We start from the raw sequence: 14,785 nt of genomic DNA on the forward strand, positions 1-14,785 counted from the left end.
CCCAGTCCCGGATAAGCGGAAGACGACGAGTACGAGTACGAGTATGAGTACGAGCTTTCACTGTACAACCCATTAAAACATGGAATAGTTTACTTGTAAATTAAAGGCAGAGTCAAACTGGGTCCTTTTTAAACATAAACTTAAAAACTTTTTATTGAGTAGTCAGAGATGTGAACATTGATTGGACTGATTTGATGTTGTATCTGTGATGTTTTTGATCTGCATTATGTATGTATATAGTCAATGTTGTTTTGTGTTGTATGTATAAGCCTAACTAGGGACGGGCATTGAGAATTAGCCGTGGCTAAAATGTTATAGTGTGTGACATGATTTCATTTCCCTATCGAATAAACAATAAATAAAAAATAAAGAAAATATTTTTATTCTCATAAAATAGTCAACTCAGAAAAACTCTCCATATGGTTGCAGATTTATATTACTCATATCCTTTTAAAAAATCTAGTGCTCAACAATGTCCCTTTAATATTACCTGACTTCATGCCATGCAAATGTTCTGTCTACACTTATGAAGATTTACTCATTTCAGTGTGGTGAATGCTTAAAGCGACCAACCGGTCAAAAGATTTGACTACATTTTCTATTAATTTAGCAAAAGATTATTTGACCTCTTGGTGGAACTACAGTGACTTTACAATAGAACTCTGAACTTGCAGCCCAAGATAGTTAGGTAATAATTACCTAGGGGGAAAGGATAAAACAAAAGTTGTGTTAGAGCAATATACTTTCCTCTGATCCAGTAGCACACATTAAATATAACATGCCTAATCCCAATACATATGCAATATATGTAACACAGGAGGATCATAATAGACAGACATACTTCATATATGTAACATGACTTCATTTCCAAATGTTTGGACCCTGATTTCCAATGCCTTTTAGGCACACCATAATAAAACAGAGGCAAAAAAATAAGAAGAATGAGTGAAGAAACAGTGCAACCCCAACTTAAATATAATGTCGGAGGCATTTGGCTGAATTATGTTATTCTTCTGTGTACTGTGTGCTTCTACAGCACAACTCAAACCACACGCTCAACTGGGACATCCATTGGTATGTCAGTGTTGAAATTATTTCTGACTTTGTTGGGTTTTTTTCTCACACTGTTTACACGTGAACAACAATCAACTCAGACAGTGACAATTTTCAAGTATCTCTATTTCCTCATCCTGTGGCCTGGCAGGAGAAAATACTCTCTTTGAAATATCGCCATCTCTAACTAGCTATGTCCAGTGGTTATCCCCCCAGCAGCTTGAGACGCCAATGGCCAAGGGAATGTTTTTGTTGGTGTGTTTACAAGTTTGTCTAAATAGTTTCTGGCTGCTGCATTTTTTCACCTTTGTTCTCTCTATTCTAAAAACCCCACTCCACTTCTTTTTCTAAGTCTCAATTGTTCCCCAGTTGCTTATCGGACCTCTGGCTTTCCTCTCCGCACTGCCTCACTTTACCTCCACAAACCAAACCCCATCCACCCCCATTCCCCCTTTCTGCCTCCCTGTCGGCGCTGTGCGTGACAGTAGCTCACTGAGAAGTGGAAATGAGACTAGTAAACAATGATTAGCTCCAGAGACGGGGCAGGCTTGTCTGCCATTGGTCCTGTCTCCACACAGTGAATGCACCCACCCGCCAGTGCATGACATAAGGGCCTCATCTCTTACCCCACCCCTTAGTCCCCAGCTCCCCCTGCTCAGTCAGAGTCAACACAGGGTCAGGCCCAACCTTTCACAGTCAGGTTACAGGGGGCAATCACAGGCAAACACAGCAACCACACACGAACTGCACACACAACACCCCCGACACGCCTTCCATGTGCTCACGGACACACAAAGTCCTCCACCTTGCCACCCAAGTTTCCTTCGCCATAAACCTGGCTCTAATCAACATGATGGGGATGTGAGTAGCCGCATATGCATGATGAGGAGCTGGTTGTGAGGCTTATGGAGGTGGGGGTGATTCCTTCTACAGGAACAGGGGAGAAAAGAAAAGTGATACACAGTGCAGGCAGTACATTCAGAGACATTACTCTTTGTCTGGTTAACCAAGAAATCATTCTAAGGGCTTTGGTTCTCTGCCACGCCGCATTGCTCAAGACAAACAGCTCTGGGGCAGAGCTTTGAAAAGCCTCGACATCTATAAAAGGAAGATTTAGAGCCAATTTTGATGTTCCTTTATTATTTTAAACCTTACATATTTGTTTAATTTCACAACTTATTTGAATTAATGTAAAAGAAAGTTCGAAGTGTCGATGATCAATGTGTCCTGCAATTCACATTAGTTCTCGCAGCTAGCTGCGTTCTTCATCGACGCACGAGCCGAGTGATCCACCGCTAAGAGTTGTCAGTTTGAGGTTTGAGAGGACAAGCTCCGAGACAGGCGTTTTGGCCACAAATAGATAGAACCGGGCGGGCGCTCCATCCCGCCGAGGGCTTCCCCCGCACGCACACCCTCACCCACCCAGAGACGGGGATTGGGAGAAGAGTGGACGAAGTTGCCTCGACGGGGGAGGAGACATTGAACCCCCCATGCCCACTCTGAAGGAGAGGGGAGAGTTGGGTACCTGTCGGCGCACGGAGGACGGCCAGGGCTGGGCCGTCACACCGCGCTGAGGTTTAGGTTCCGAGTTCGGGGCCTGCACCATGAGTCCCCGTGCACTGCACGGGGCTGCATGGTGGCGCAGTTGGTAGCACTGTCGCCTTGCAGCGAGAAGGTCCTGGGTTCAATTCCCAGCCGGGGGTCTTTCTGCATGAAGTTTACCTGTTCTCCCCGTGCATGCGTGGGTTCTCACCGGGTACTCTGGCTTCCTTCCACAGTCCAAAGACATGCCTGTTAGGTTAATTGGTCACTCTAAATTGCCCTTAGGTGTATGAATGAATGAATGAATGAGTGTGTGTGTGTGGTTGTTTGTGTGTTGCCCTGTGATGGACTGGTAACCTGTCCAGGGTGTGCCCTGCCTCTCACCCGTAGACTGCTGGAGACAGGCACCAGCTCCCCCACAACCCACTATGGAATAAGCAGTAGAAAATAGCTGACTGACTGACTAAAAAAAAGTGTGGCATAGATGGTAAATGTGAAATAAAAATGTGTTGCATAAGTAATCTAGTAGTGAACTAGTATATACATACTTATGGTGTGCTATTTATCCAAACCCTTGAATATTTGCTCATAGATTGTCATGCTACAACCAACAACTTCAATGCATTTTTTTGGCATTTTATTTGACAAGGCAACACAAAGTAGAATATACCAGCAAAATGGAAGGAAACAGATACATTGTTTGCTTTGCTTTATAAATTAATACTGAAAACTGTTGACTTTAAATAAGGTAAAATGTAACTAAATGTCCTCAGAACACAAGTAATTAGAACAAGGTCTACCTGCGTAATTAAGTCTTAGAATAAATGCAGCAGGAAACACAGCAAACATGTGGAAGAAGGGGCTCTGGTCAGATGAAACCAATATTGCATTATTTTGATTTACATATGAAATGATACATATGAAATGTGTGGAGGAAAACAAACATTGCACGTCACCCTAAACATTCCCACTACAATACACGGTATTGGCAGCATCATACTGGAGGGATGCTTTTCTTTAGCAGGAACATGGATAATATTAAGACCTGATCGGAAGGTGTATGGAGTTAATTAAAAGGCTTTCCTTTAACAAAACTTGTTAAAGGCCGCAAAAAGATTGAGACTGGGTAGAAATTTACCATCTAAATGGACAAATGGACTAAGGATAACCCAGAGCTACAATTAAATGATTTTAATACAAAATAATAAAATTTTTATAGTCAAAGTCCATACCTATAGCCAACCGAGATTCTGTTGCAAAATTTGAAAAGGGAAGTTCACAGATTATAAATCCTTTTGCAAAGCATTGTATTCCATGATACGTTTAACTAAACATGCTTTAATTCTGTTTGACTGTAGAATACTGTATTATTTTGACTGTAATGTGTGCTTTGTGGGTTTTTTCAGCAGTAAATTCCCCAATTTGTTTTTTTTTTTAGTTTGCTTGTACTCCAAGACCAAACGTCCTATATCTCTTTGGTAACATCTAATATCTACTTTTAAAATGGTTTCCCACATGTCAAGAGTTTTTCTGCCCCATCTGAATTCTAACTTTCAACTTTGGAAGGTGTCAATGCCTTAAATTATGGTCATTACCTCCTAGTTAAATTATATTTACAGTTGGTGGGTAAACAATAACCATTTTTGCCATCCACTACAGGATGGAGAAAGCTTCATAGAACTAATGGGATTTTTGTAGATCTTACGTTGGGATGAACAGCAAAAATGCATACTGATAAAAATCTGAGGCATGCATTTGTGATTTATTATCAAAGACAAAAACGGTTAAATTGAAGCATGTTTTTCCTTCACATCATGCTTTTGCAATCACTGCGGAAATGGGGGACATGAAGTTTATTTTGAGCAACGATGTAATGCTGAGCCTCCTGCAGAACCACAGTTTATTTGTTGGCAAAAACAAGATACGTGCATCAATAATTGATGGTTTGTCTGCTCTGAAGTATTTGTTACATAAACGTTGGGCCAACGTAGAAAAACAGTTTTTTAAGCAGACAATTTTTTTTAAGCAGAGATGAAAATGGTACTGAGTTGAAGAAGAATGAAGGAAATACAGAAAGATGAGATATATATTCCTATATTTGACCACTATATATAAAATTAAAAAAGGCAAGTCAAAAAAATCTGTATTCCTTTCTCAATGAAAAAATCTTATTATATTATTATATTTATTTTTGGTAATGAGCTCTGGCTGAGTTACTCCAAAGTAAAAAGATTACATCCAGTAAGAAGTAACAAATTTGTCAAATTCAAAGATAAATCCCCCAGAATATATATTCTTGTGCTTTTATCATGTCCTGTGTGACTTTCCTCTGGGGACCCAAGCATTCTCAGAGCTCGCTTTTACCTCGGGCTGGTCTTGCAAATAACATCTCCATCTCAGGGAATTATCTGCTTCTATACAACAAACTGAAAAATCTCATTTAAAATAAATTAGGCTGCAATGTATTCAAAGTATATTTATTCCGGAAAAAAAAAAAGATATGCAAAGTAAAAATAAATCTCTCGGGAGTGAGTCAAACCTTACACAAATAGATAGAAGTTTAATCTGGAGGCTGATTCTTCTGTAGCCTGGAAACCAATCATTCTAGACGAATTAAAATGTTCAGACTTTGCCAATCTTCCAATTAGTTAGATAAATTCGTCCGCCGGGACTGCATCTCAGTCTGCCACCGGACACTGAGAATTTTTTCTCCCTCTCTGTGCAGCGCTGACGGCAGTCGGTCACGCTCCTCTCACAGGATTCCCCAACTCTCTGCACTGCGCGCCTTTGAGAGCGACCAACAGCAGAGAGATAATGCGCTGCAGCGGTGTCTACTGCTACCACAATGGGAGGAGTGTGAAAGTTATCCCAAGCCCTGCCCACATACTGTAAAGCATTTAAAAAGCTGGAGAGCAGCAAAATCAGGCACTTAAGCCTTAAATCTTGATGGAATGCTAACTGGTTAGAAAATAACTGTCAGGATTATTTTTAGTGGCATTTGATTAGCAGTTTTATAGCTGAAATGGATCCATAAGGTGTTTTTTCTTAACAAATAAGCATTAAACAGACTTTGTTAAAAGGAAAAGAGACAGCTGATTCATTGAAACAATGGCAATTGACAGTGAGTTTGGTGTGAAGAGCAGCAGCATTATCAAGGAATGGAGCGGACAGGTCCATCCTGCCCTGGTTGCCTCTCTTGTTTTCCTGTTTTGCCTGGAAGCCTGTCTGTGGGTCAGAAACCTTAGACTCAAGAGGAGACTGCCAGGACCCTTTGCTTGGCCAGTGGTGGGCAACGCCATGCAGCTGGGTCAGATGCCACACATCACCCTGGCCAAGCTTGCCAAGAAGTACGGCAATGTGTACCAGATAAGGCTGGGCTGCAGCGACGTGGTGGTCCTCAACGGAGACCAGGCAATACATGAGGCACTGATTCAGCACAGCACAGAGTTCGCAGGGAGACCCAACTTTGTCTCGTTCCAGATGATCTCTGGAGGCAGGAGCCTGACATTCAATAATTACAGCAAACAGTGGAAAGCACACAGGAAAGTTGCCCAATCGACTCTCAGAGCATTTTCATCTGCAAACAGTCAGACCAAAACAGCCTTTGAGCAGCATGTGCTGGCAGAGGCCACAGAACTGGTGCAGGTATTTCTACGTCATAGTGCTAATGGACAGTATTTTTACCCAGCTTATGAGTTTACAGTAGCTGCTGCTAACATAATGTGTGCTCTTTGCTTTGGAAGGAGATATGGACATGATGATCTAGAGTTCAGAACCTTGTTGCACAGAGTGGAGAAGTTTGGAGAAACAGTTGGGGCAGGTAGCTTGGTTGATGTCATGCCCTGGCTGCAGTCCTTCCCTAATCCAGTTCGAAATATCTATGAAACCTTCAAAAGCGTAAACCATGATTTTTTTACTTATGTAAAAGATAAGGTGGTACAGCATAGAGAATCCTTCAACCCTGAGGTGACCCGGGATATGAGTGATGCCATCATTAGGGTGATTGAGCATGGAGAGGAGAGCACATTGACTAGGGAGTATGTTGAAGCAACTATCACCGATCTGATTGGAGCAGGTCAAGATACAATGTCAACAGTCATGCAGTGGATTATCCTCCTGCTGGTCAAATATCCAGACTACCAAGCCAAACTGCAGCAGCTCATTGACAAAGTGGTGGGCCAGGACCGGCTCCCGTCAATCGAGGACAGAAGTAACCTGGCTCTCCTGGATGCCTTCATCTTCGAGACCATGCGCTTCACCAGCTTCGTTCCCTTCACTATCCCGCACTCAACCACATCGGATGTCACAATCGAAAGCCTCCGCATTCCCAAGGACACAGTGGTCTTTATCAATCAGTGGTCCGTCAATCATGACCCCCTGAAGTGGAAGGATCCCCATGTGTTCGACCCCATGCGCTTTCTCGACGAGAACGGCGCCCTGGACAGAGACAGAACCAATAGCGTGATGATTTTCTCAACAGGTAAGAGACGCTGCATCGGCTCTCAGATTGCGAAGGTGCAGGTGTTTCTGTTTGCAGCAGTCCTGCTGCATCAGCTGACCTTTGAGAGCAACTTGTCTGTGCCTCCTACTCTGAACTGCTCCTACGGCCTCACGCTGAAACCCCTACAGTTAAATGTGAGAGCCAAGCTTAGGGGAAAGTTGCTTGGAGTGGTTTCCCCAGCTTAAACACCAACCTCTAAGGCTGTGCTTCTGTTAAATTCGTTACCACCAATGACATTTAGAAGTAAGTATAATTACACTTGCACAGAACAGTTTTGATAATTAATGAGAATATTTAATCCATGTATTAGCTTATCTGTTAGTGGAAAATTAAATCGATAATTTCAAAGATGTCAGCTGCAAATGAAACATAACTATGGACTGTTAGGATCAATGGCAAGTATGAAATATTTGCTTCTCAGAATACTCTGCACCTGACAGGATTTAATTCAGAAAAATGTGTTGTTTGTCATCCACAATTGAGCATGAATATATGTGTAGAAGTTGCATTTAAAGTATTACAGATGTATGTTAAATACTTGTGAATGTGATTTAGACACTTGAAAGCCCATTGTTCTCATTTTTTGTATGCAAAAATGTATTTGTAACTTTGCAACATAATTCATATGTAAGGTATGGCAAAAAATGTGTAAATGTAATCACTATCTACTGTATTTCAAACATAAAACTACAACAGAAAAAAGTTAGCTTGTCTCAGAAACTCAGACGTGACAAAGGAATCTTTCATCAGGGAGGATCCACGACTTTCCAAGGAGACGGATGAGACATCACAGGGGACCACAAGCACTAACAGACTTTCTGCTTCACTTTCACTGTACAAGCACTGCAGCTACCATTATGCCAAGCCTCGTTTTTCCCACAGCACAGCTAAACACATGTGCAAGAAATTCCTCTCACTCATGAGGCATTCTTAAAAAACAATGTTTGTTTACAGTACCGTTTTTCAAAGCTACACATATGTCAGTGTGCTGCCTCTAAGCCTCTGTGTTCAGGAACTGACACTGTAATGCCCAAGGGAAGTGTTTTTCTATCAGCGGCAAGGCAAAAAATTAACACCGGTCGGCATAGAATGTTATAGCTACCAATCTGGAGTGGCTGCTCTAATGTTTGAGGCCCACTGAGTCTTTATATAATGGAAAAATAAGCTGTATTTAAAATAAAGGTGACTTATAAATTGTTGGTGTGTCTAATTTATTTTACCTTAACAGGAAGGATGAGGAAAAAGCCTCTCAGTATGAAACTTGGCAAAGGAAAAAGTTTTTCTTCTGACTACACATAAAACAGATAAATGAGATTAGTAGATTTAAATAAAAGCTACTTTGTTGTTACACAAGCAGATTAATTCATCATTCATCTTTTCCAAATTCAGTTTAAAGTTCCTTTGATGCATCAGAAGTCAAACAGCCAGAGATATTTCTCTTAAACCATGTATTTTTCTTTAAAAAAACTTAACTACAGTTAATGGACCCAAATAAATTTTTGTTTTCTTGGGTGCTTGGATTTTGAAATATATTGGATTAAGCTTTTATGCTTTTTCTTCTTAGTATAGCAGAACAGATAGAGTGCCTTCCAATAGTTTTAACATGGAGCTAAGGCTTCACATTTTATCACATAACCACAAACTCTAATATATTGTATTGGGAATATTTAAGAAAAACAACATGAAGCATCATCTTATGGTGTTGGAATATGACAGTGCAGGGATTTGTTTTTCCTTTGAGAATAAATAACCCCCTTTTTATAGTGCATTACTTATTTTATATCAATCTTATTTGTGCTTTTTCTTTAGGCTTAAGGTATTACCAGTCATTTTGTGATAAATATCTTTCTTATATCACACATTATATTAACTTTCATTGACTCCAAGGTTTTACATTTGTAATATTTTGGCACCATGAGTAATTTAGGTTCCTAATCTGCCTTCCTTTTCTTACGCTTAACAAACACTAGAAGGAGAGTAGTGACAAAAGGTCTAACATCAGGAAGCAGAGGTCAAAATAGCAGGGGGTAGATAGGGAAAAAACTGAGTCGCTAACCCCTCCCACCAAAGTGATTCATATAAGAGAAGTGTTAAGTGTTGAAAACGTGTTCCCTTTAATGAGGTCGAGAAAAAAGCTGCAATACTGCTAATTTTTGGGTTTTTTCTTGCCAGTCTCGGAGGAGGAAGGGTAAGAGAACTTTTGCGCTCTGTTAGAGAGCATTTTTAGTGTTTTTATTTGATACATCATTTAAATAGATACTTTTCAAGGATCTAAAGAGTAAATATCTACTTCACAAATCAAAATGGCTGATAGGGATGCAGAGTTTGATTTGAAGAGCAGCAGCAGCATCAGGCATTGGAGTGGACATGTCCAGCCTGCTTTCGTTGCCTTGGTTGTTTTTCTTTTCTGTCTGGAAGGCTGTCTGTGGGTCAGGAACCTTAAACTCAAGAGGAGACTGCCGGGACCTTTTGCTTGGCCTGTGGTCGGCAACGCCTTACAGCTGGGACAGATGCCTCATATCACCTTCGCCAAGCTTGCTAAGAAATGTGGGGATGTGTATCAGATCTGCTTGGGCTACACCAATATCGTGGTCCTGAATGGAGCCCAGGTGATCAGAGAGGCCCTGATACAGCACAGCACAGAGTTTGCAGGGAGGCCAAACTTTGTGTCCTTTCAGGCTGTATCAGGGGGAAAGAGCCTGACTTTCACTAATTACAGCAAACAGTGGAGGATGCACAGAAAATTTGCTCAAACTACAATCCGAGCATTCTCATCTTCCAACAGCCATACCAAAAAAGCTTTTCAGCATCAAATTGTGGCTGAGGCCAAAGAACTAGTAGAGATTTTCCTTAAACTCAGCAGTCAAGGCCAGTATTTCAACCCCGGTCATGAGCTGACAGTAGCTGCTTCTAATGTGATTTGTGCCCTGTGCTTTGGAAAACGCTATGGACATGATGATGTTGAGTTTAGAGCCTGGTTGCATCATGTAGATCAGTTTGGACAGACAGTGGGTGCTGGAAGTTTGGTGGATGTCATGCCGTGGCTTCAGTCGTTCCCGAATCCAGTCCGAAGTGTTTTCAAGACCTTTAAATGGTTAAATCAAGAGTTCTTCAATTTTGTCAAGAGCAAAGTGGAGGAGCACAGGCAGACCTTTGATCCACAGCACATAAGGGATATGAGTGATGCCATTATAGAAGTCATTTATGAGTCTAATGGTGACACAGAGCTCACCAAAGACTACACAGAGGCAACAGTGGCAGATTTGATTGGTGCAGGAATGGACACTGTCTCCACTGCTCTCCACTGGATTGTTCTGTTGCTGGCTAAGCACCCTGACATTCAAACCAAACTGCATGAGCTCATTGACAAGGTGGTGGGACGAGGCAGGCTGCCATCTGTTGAGGACAGAGTATACATGCCTTATCTGGATGCCTTCATATACGAGACAATGCGTTTCACCAGCTTCGTCCCTGTCACCATCCCCCACTCAACCACCTCAGATGTCACTGTGGGAGGTTTCAACATCCCCAAAGACACCGTGATCTTTATCAACCAGTGGTCTGTCAATCATGACCCCCTGAGGTGGAAAGACCCGCATGTCTTTGACCCCTCCCGCTTCCTAGATGAAAACGGCTCCCTGGATAAGGATCTGACAAACGATGTTATGATCTTCTCAGCAGGGAAGAGGAGATGTATTGGGGACCAAGTTGCAAAGGTTGAGGTTTTTTTGTTCTTTGCAATCCTGCTCCATCAATGTACCTTTGAAAAATGCCCAAATGAGGACTTCACTCTTAACTGCAGTTATGGTTTAACACTGAAGCCTTTAGATTACAAAATCACTGCCAAACTTAGAGGATAATTGTAAATAACAAGTAAAAACCTTTCGATAAAACAAGAATGTGAACTAACCATTTCTATTTTTAATATAACATTCTAAAAATACAATAATCTTTAACTAACCCCTGAAATGACACAGTTTAGATTATGTGTAAGAAAAGCTTAATTTAAGATGGAAAATATCAAGATCAAAATTCAATTCCACAATTAAAATTAAACATGAAATATAATATACACTACTGGAAAAGTCCCCATAACACAAAAATAATCCATAATAGTGATTAATGCACCTCAGGAAAATCTTGTTTTCCATTTTGAGGAGTTATTCAGATGTTTGTTTATCTCTTAGTGATTAAAAACAAACATCAAACATCAATAAGAAGCATTGTTGATGTAAGAGTTTGCTTAAATTTTATTTTGGTGAATGTTAAGTATTTCTGAGTGGAAATTATGTAGGTTTTACAGCAGCAAGAAAAATAAATAACTTAATATTTTAAAGTCTTTAAAACTGACTTACTGAACTAAATCATTTGGGTAATTTGCTTTGTCCCCCTATGTTAATAAGAAACAAAAAACAGCATTTGGTTTTTAATTAAGGCATAAAATGTTACTGAAGCAGAAATTAACCTTGTAATTGTAATGAAGCTTTTCCCTGACAAACACAGCTAAGATGTGTTGGTCATTAACAACGACTGACTCTTTGTTAACAAGCTCAGCTAGCTAGCAAATTTGATGTTAGCATTAACGCTGTTAGTTAACTAGCTAAAGTTGAATACAAATGTAAATTGTTGCTCCATTCTTTCATAGCCACAAGTCCTATAACAGTTTTTAACTTTTACTAAGTTGATACAAACTCATACTCATCAACAAAATTATATCATTGATTAAAACTTACACACTGAAAAATGTCCTTTTGTATTGTGTATGAGCACCCATGTACTCTCAAATCATACATAAAACTTGTGTGTTCCTTAATGAATTTATGTATCCTGTGAAAAAGCAACTAGTTAGACAGTGGGTCTCTCTGCATTCTTTATCTATTACATGTAGTAATTACAATATTATTACATATATTAAGCTACTCAATAAATCTGTCAATGCATATGTTATTGACCTACTAACTGGTCTACAGAGTTGAACTAATAAAAGTTAAAATAATAAAATCTATATTCGTGTGACTAGTGACTTAAATGTACAATAATAAACATATTGAATTGTTTTATATAATCTTTTATCAGCAGCCTTGTGGAGAGTATGTGAACAATGTTGCTCTCTATGTTTTTGTTATTTGTATTATAGCTAACAGCCATTGTACACTCAGTTTACTTTTTTTTCTTCTTCAAGGAACCTAACAGTGTGAATTGTTTGCATTTATATAGGGGTTTTCCTTTTTTAAATATTTGATAAAAGTTTGAACAATGGACATATGCTATTTTAACACTTATCATCTTGTTCTTAAGGCCAATACATACTCTGCAGGAGCAAAGAGATTTGTTCTTTTACCCGAGGCTGCAACAAAGTGCTGGCCAGGATATTTCATACTTCTTATGAACTCAAATGCAGAATGCATTGGAAGTCTTCACAGGTCACATCACCTTCATATTTCTCTGACACCAATCAAGAAAAGGGTTCTGCCCAGAATATTCTTCAAGAGCAAGCTGCAAGAACTCCAAAACGAGGGCTGCAAGAGTAGAAAGATTTCATTTTGTTCCTGCACCCCTGGGAGAGACAACAAATTTCCCTGTTCTTGCAGAAGATGTACATGCCTTTATACTGTGGAAATACTCAGAACTAAACTACCTAAACAGTGAAGTCAATAATAAACATTTATACAAAATAAAAAGTAAAAAACATTTTTACAAAATATTGTAAATGTTTCAGTGAAAGTTCTAATAAACTTTTTTAAACTAACAGAGCCACTGTTATGTTTATTTGAAAGTTCACAACTACATATCTGTTTAAATGCTCTCTAGGAACTCTTAATTTGACCTTGAAAGTCCCTCTCTTGAAAAACGTTTGTCTGCTCTGATTGGTCAGTAAGTCAGTAAGCTTCTCTGTGTTAAATGTGCCAGAGTAGCTCAAAGTTGAGCATTATAGAGATTTCCTTTTATTTTGACAGTGAATTTTGTCCCTTTGCCTTTTTTTAGCAATACGTAAAACAGGAGCTTCTAATAATGAAACACGAAAACTAGAAAACTTCCTTTAAAGTTTCTTTCTAGACTGCCAATAGCTTTTTTGTGCCAATTATTTAGCCATAAATCATTTGAATTTACATCATTGGTGATCAAAATTAGGATTTTAAAGAGATAATTCAGAGTTTGTGAAGTGTTGTTCTGTTAAAAGATTATGAGCAGTTAATATATTTGCTGCTGTAGATAACTCTTGCTACTTTCATTTAGTATAAATACCGATTAGCTGGTACCAGAGGCTGAAGCCAATGGACTTCTACTGTTTTAAAATAACTTTAATCTAAAGAAAGGCAGTGGTTTATGCAAAAGCTATTTTATAAACCTTTAAACCGTCGTCCCATTTAGATTGGAGTTGTTTTTTTGTTTTTTTACTGAGAAGCCATTTATTATTCACATGGGAAATGGAGGTAGGAAATTACATTCCTGTGTGAATCACAGGCTGAACAAATCATGTCGAGCGTTTCTGGTCAGAGTAATTCCCTGATGTAAAAGTAAAATGCTGTAAAACATTAATAAAATATTGGTTACTTAAACTGGTTTTACATGTTCATTGTCAGAACATGGAACATGTACTGGATGTAAGTGGTGCTTCACCTCCTACCTTGATTTCCTGTGTTAATAATTAATAACGTCTCTTTAAATGCACATCCAATACACACATGACCGCTGCTAAAAAGTTAATCAAGTGGTAGTTGCATAAACAATGATGATCTTGTCAAGATTAGAGTTGTTTCAATACAGTAGAAGTCAGCTTTTGTCTTGGCTCCTTCCAGACTAGTTAATTGCTGAATTTTCATTTTAAATATGAAGAGAAGATCACATGGACTTTTTTGTTTAAACCCAATTTTTCCTTTATTTAAACCTAGAAAAAACTGAATCTGCTGTTCCCTTCCTTCAAGTGAGGTTGATAAATATTAGTTAAAGTGTTGTAAAGTATTTATCTTCCTGCGCCACTTTCCATGGGACTATTCCCCTGTGAGCAGTCTTGGGTATACCTGTGTTGTGTACACACAGGAGCAATGCTACAGCAAACTTACATTTACTTGGATTAAAACAGAGAGAGCAGAGTGAAGACATTCAGTATTTTAACTGGCTCTGACGCTACACGGACCCCAGAGGATGGAATGAGCTGCCTGACCTTCCCCGTTTCCAGCACCGCTTCCCAAAAAGTCCATGAAATGTGTCCTGAAAGACTCTCTTTTACCCCCAACTCACCCGCTCTTTGCACCACACACCCCACAGCGCTTGACCTGTGGAGTTTTACTTCTAAAAAAAAAACAATAAAGTTGCTGTCCAACAGTTTTCAGCTCTGAGAATATTCACATTTTGCACGTACGCACAGCCACAGAGTGACCTCCTACAAGGCTTCTTCTGCAAGCATCAAAAACTGACTGACTGCAAAACACCCCTCTACCTTGCCTATAGATTTGGCTTGTAAATTAAACTCAGAGTTTAGCACATGACACACACTTGATATAACATTTTTGGTAAACAGATCAATTGAGCTCTTCAGAAAATACCTCATCTTGTCTAGAACCATCATGTCTGAAGACTGGTTAGGTTAGACAAATTTTCAATAAAACACAACAATATCACTTTATGCTACTGTGCCATGAAAACGAATCCCTAACCCTTAAAGTTGTTGAATTAACATCACATATT

General features: G+C 39.5%; 2 protein-coding genes and 1 pseudogene across 3 annotated transcripts; 2 read left to right on the forward strand and 1 right to left on the reverse strand.

The window, feature by feature from the left end:
* Positions 1–2,198: 2,198 nt before the first annotated feature.
* Positions 2,199–2,357, reverse strand: LOC124856068 (annotated as a pseudogene).
* Positions 2,358–5,510: 3,153 nt separating this feature from the next.
* LOC124856035 (cytochrome P450 1B1-like) lies at positions 5,511–8,293 on the forward strand. The gene has a single exon (XM_047346228.1). The coding sequence runs from the start codon at positions 5,704–5,706 to the stop codon at positions 7,279–7,281; it is 1,578 nt and encodes a 525-aa protein (XP_047202184.1). The 5' UTR covers positions 5,511–5,703; the 3' UTR covers positions 7,282–8,293.
* A 939-nt stretch (positions 8,294–9,232) lies between these two features.
* Positions 9,233–12,849, forward strand: LOC124855586 (cytochrome P450 1B1-like). Of its 2 annotated transcripts, XM_047345552.1 has the most exons (2): positions 9,233–10,812; positions 12,395–12,849. In XM_047345552.1, exons 1-2 carry the CDS (start codon positions 9,400–9,402, stop codon positions 12,743–12,745), a joined length of 1,764 nt encoding a protein of 587 aa, XP_047201508.1. In that variant the 5' UTR covers positions 9,233–9,399; the 3' UTR covers positions 12,746–12,849. The 2 variants fall into 2 exon arrangements, with proteins under 2 accessions (XP_047201508.1, XP_047201509.1); XM_047345553.1 differs by having other exon boundaries at positions 9,233–12,537.
* Positions 12,850–14,785: the final 1,936 nt, after the last annotated feature.

The sequence above is a fragment of the Girardinichthys multiradiatus genome, chromosome 19 (assembly GCF_021462225.1).
Source record: "Girardinichthys multiradiatus isolate DD_20200921_A chromosome 19, DD_fGirMul_XY1, whole genome shotgun sequence".
Taxonomy (NCBI): Eukaryota; Metazoa; Chordata; class Actinopteri; order Cyprinodontiformes; family Goodeidae; genus Girardinichthys; species Girardinichthys multiradiatus.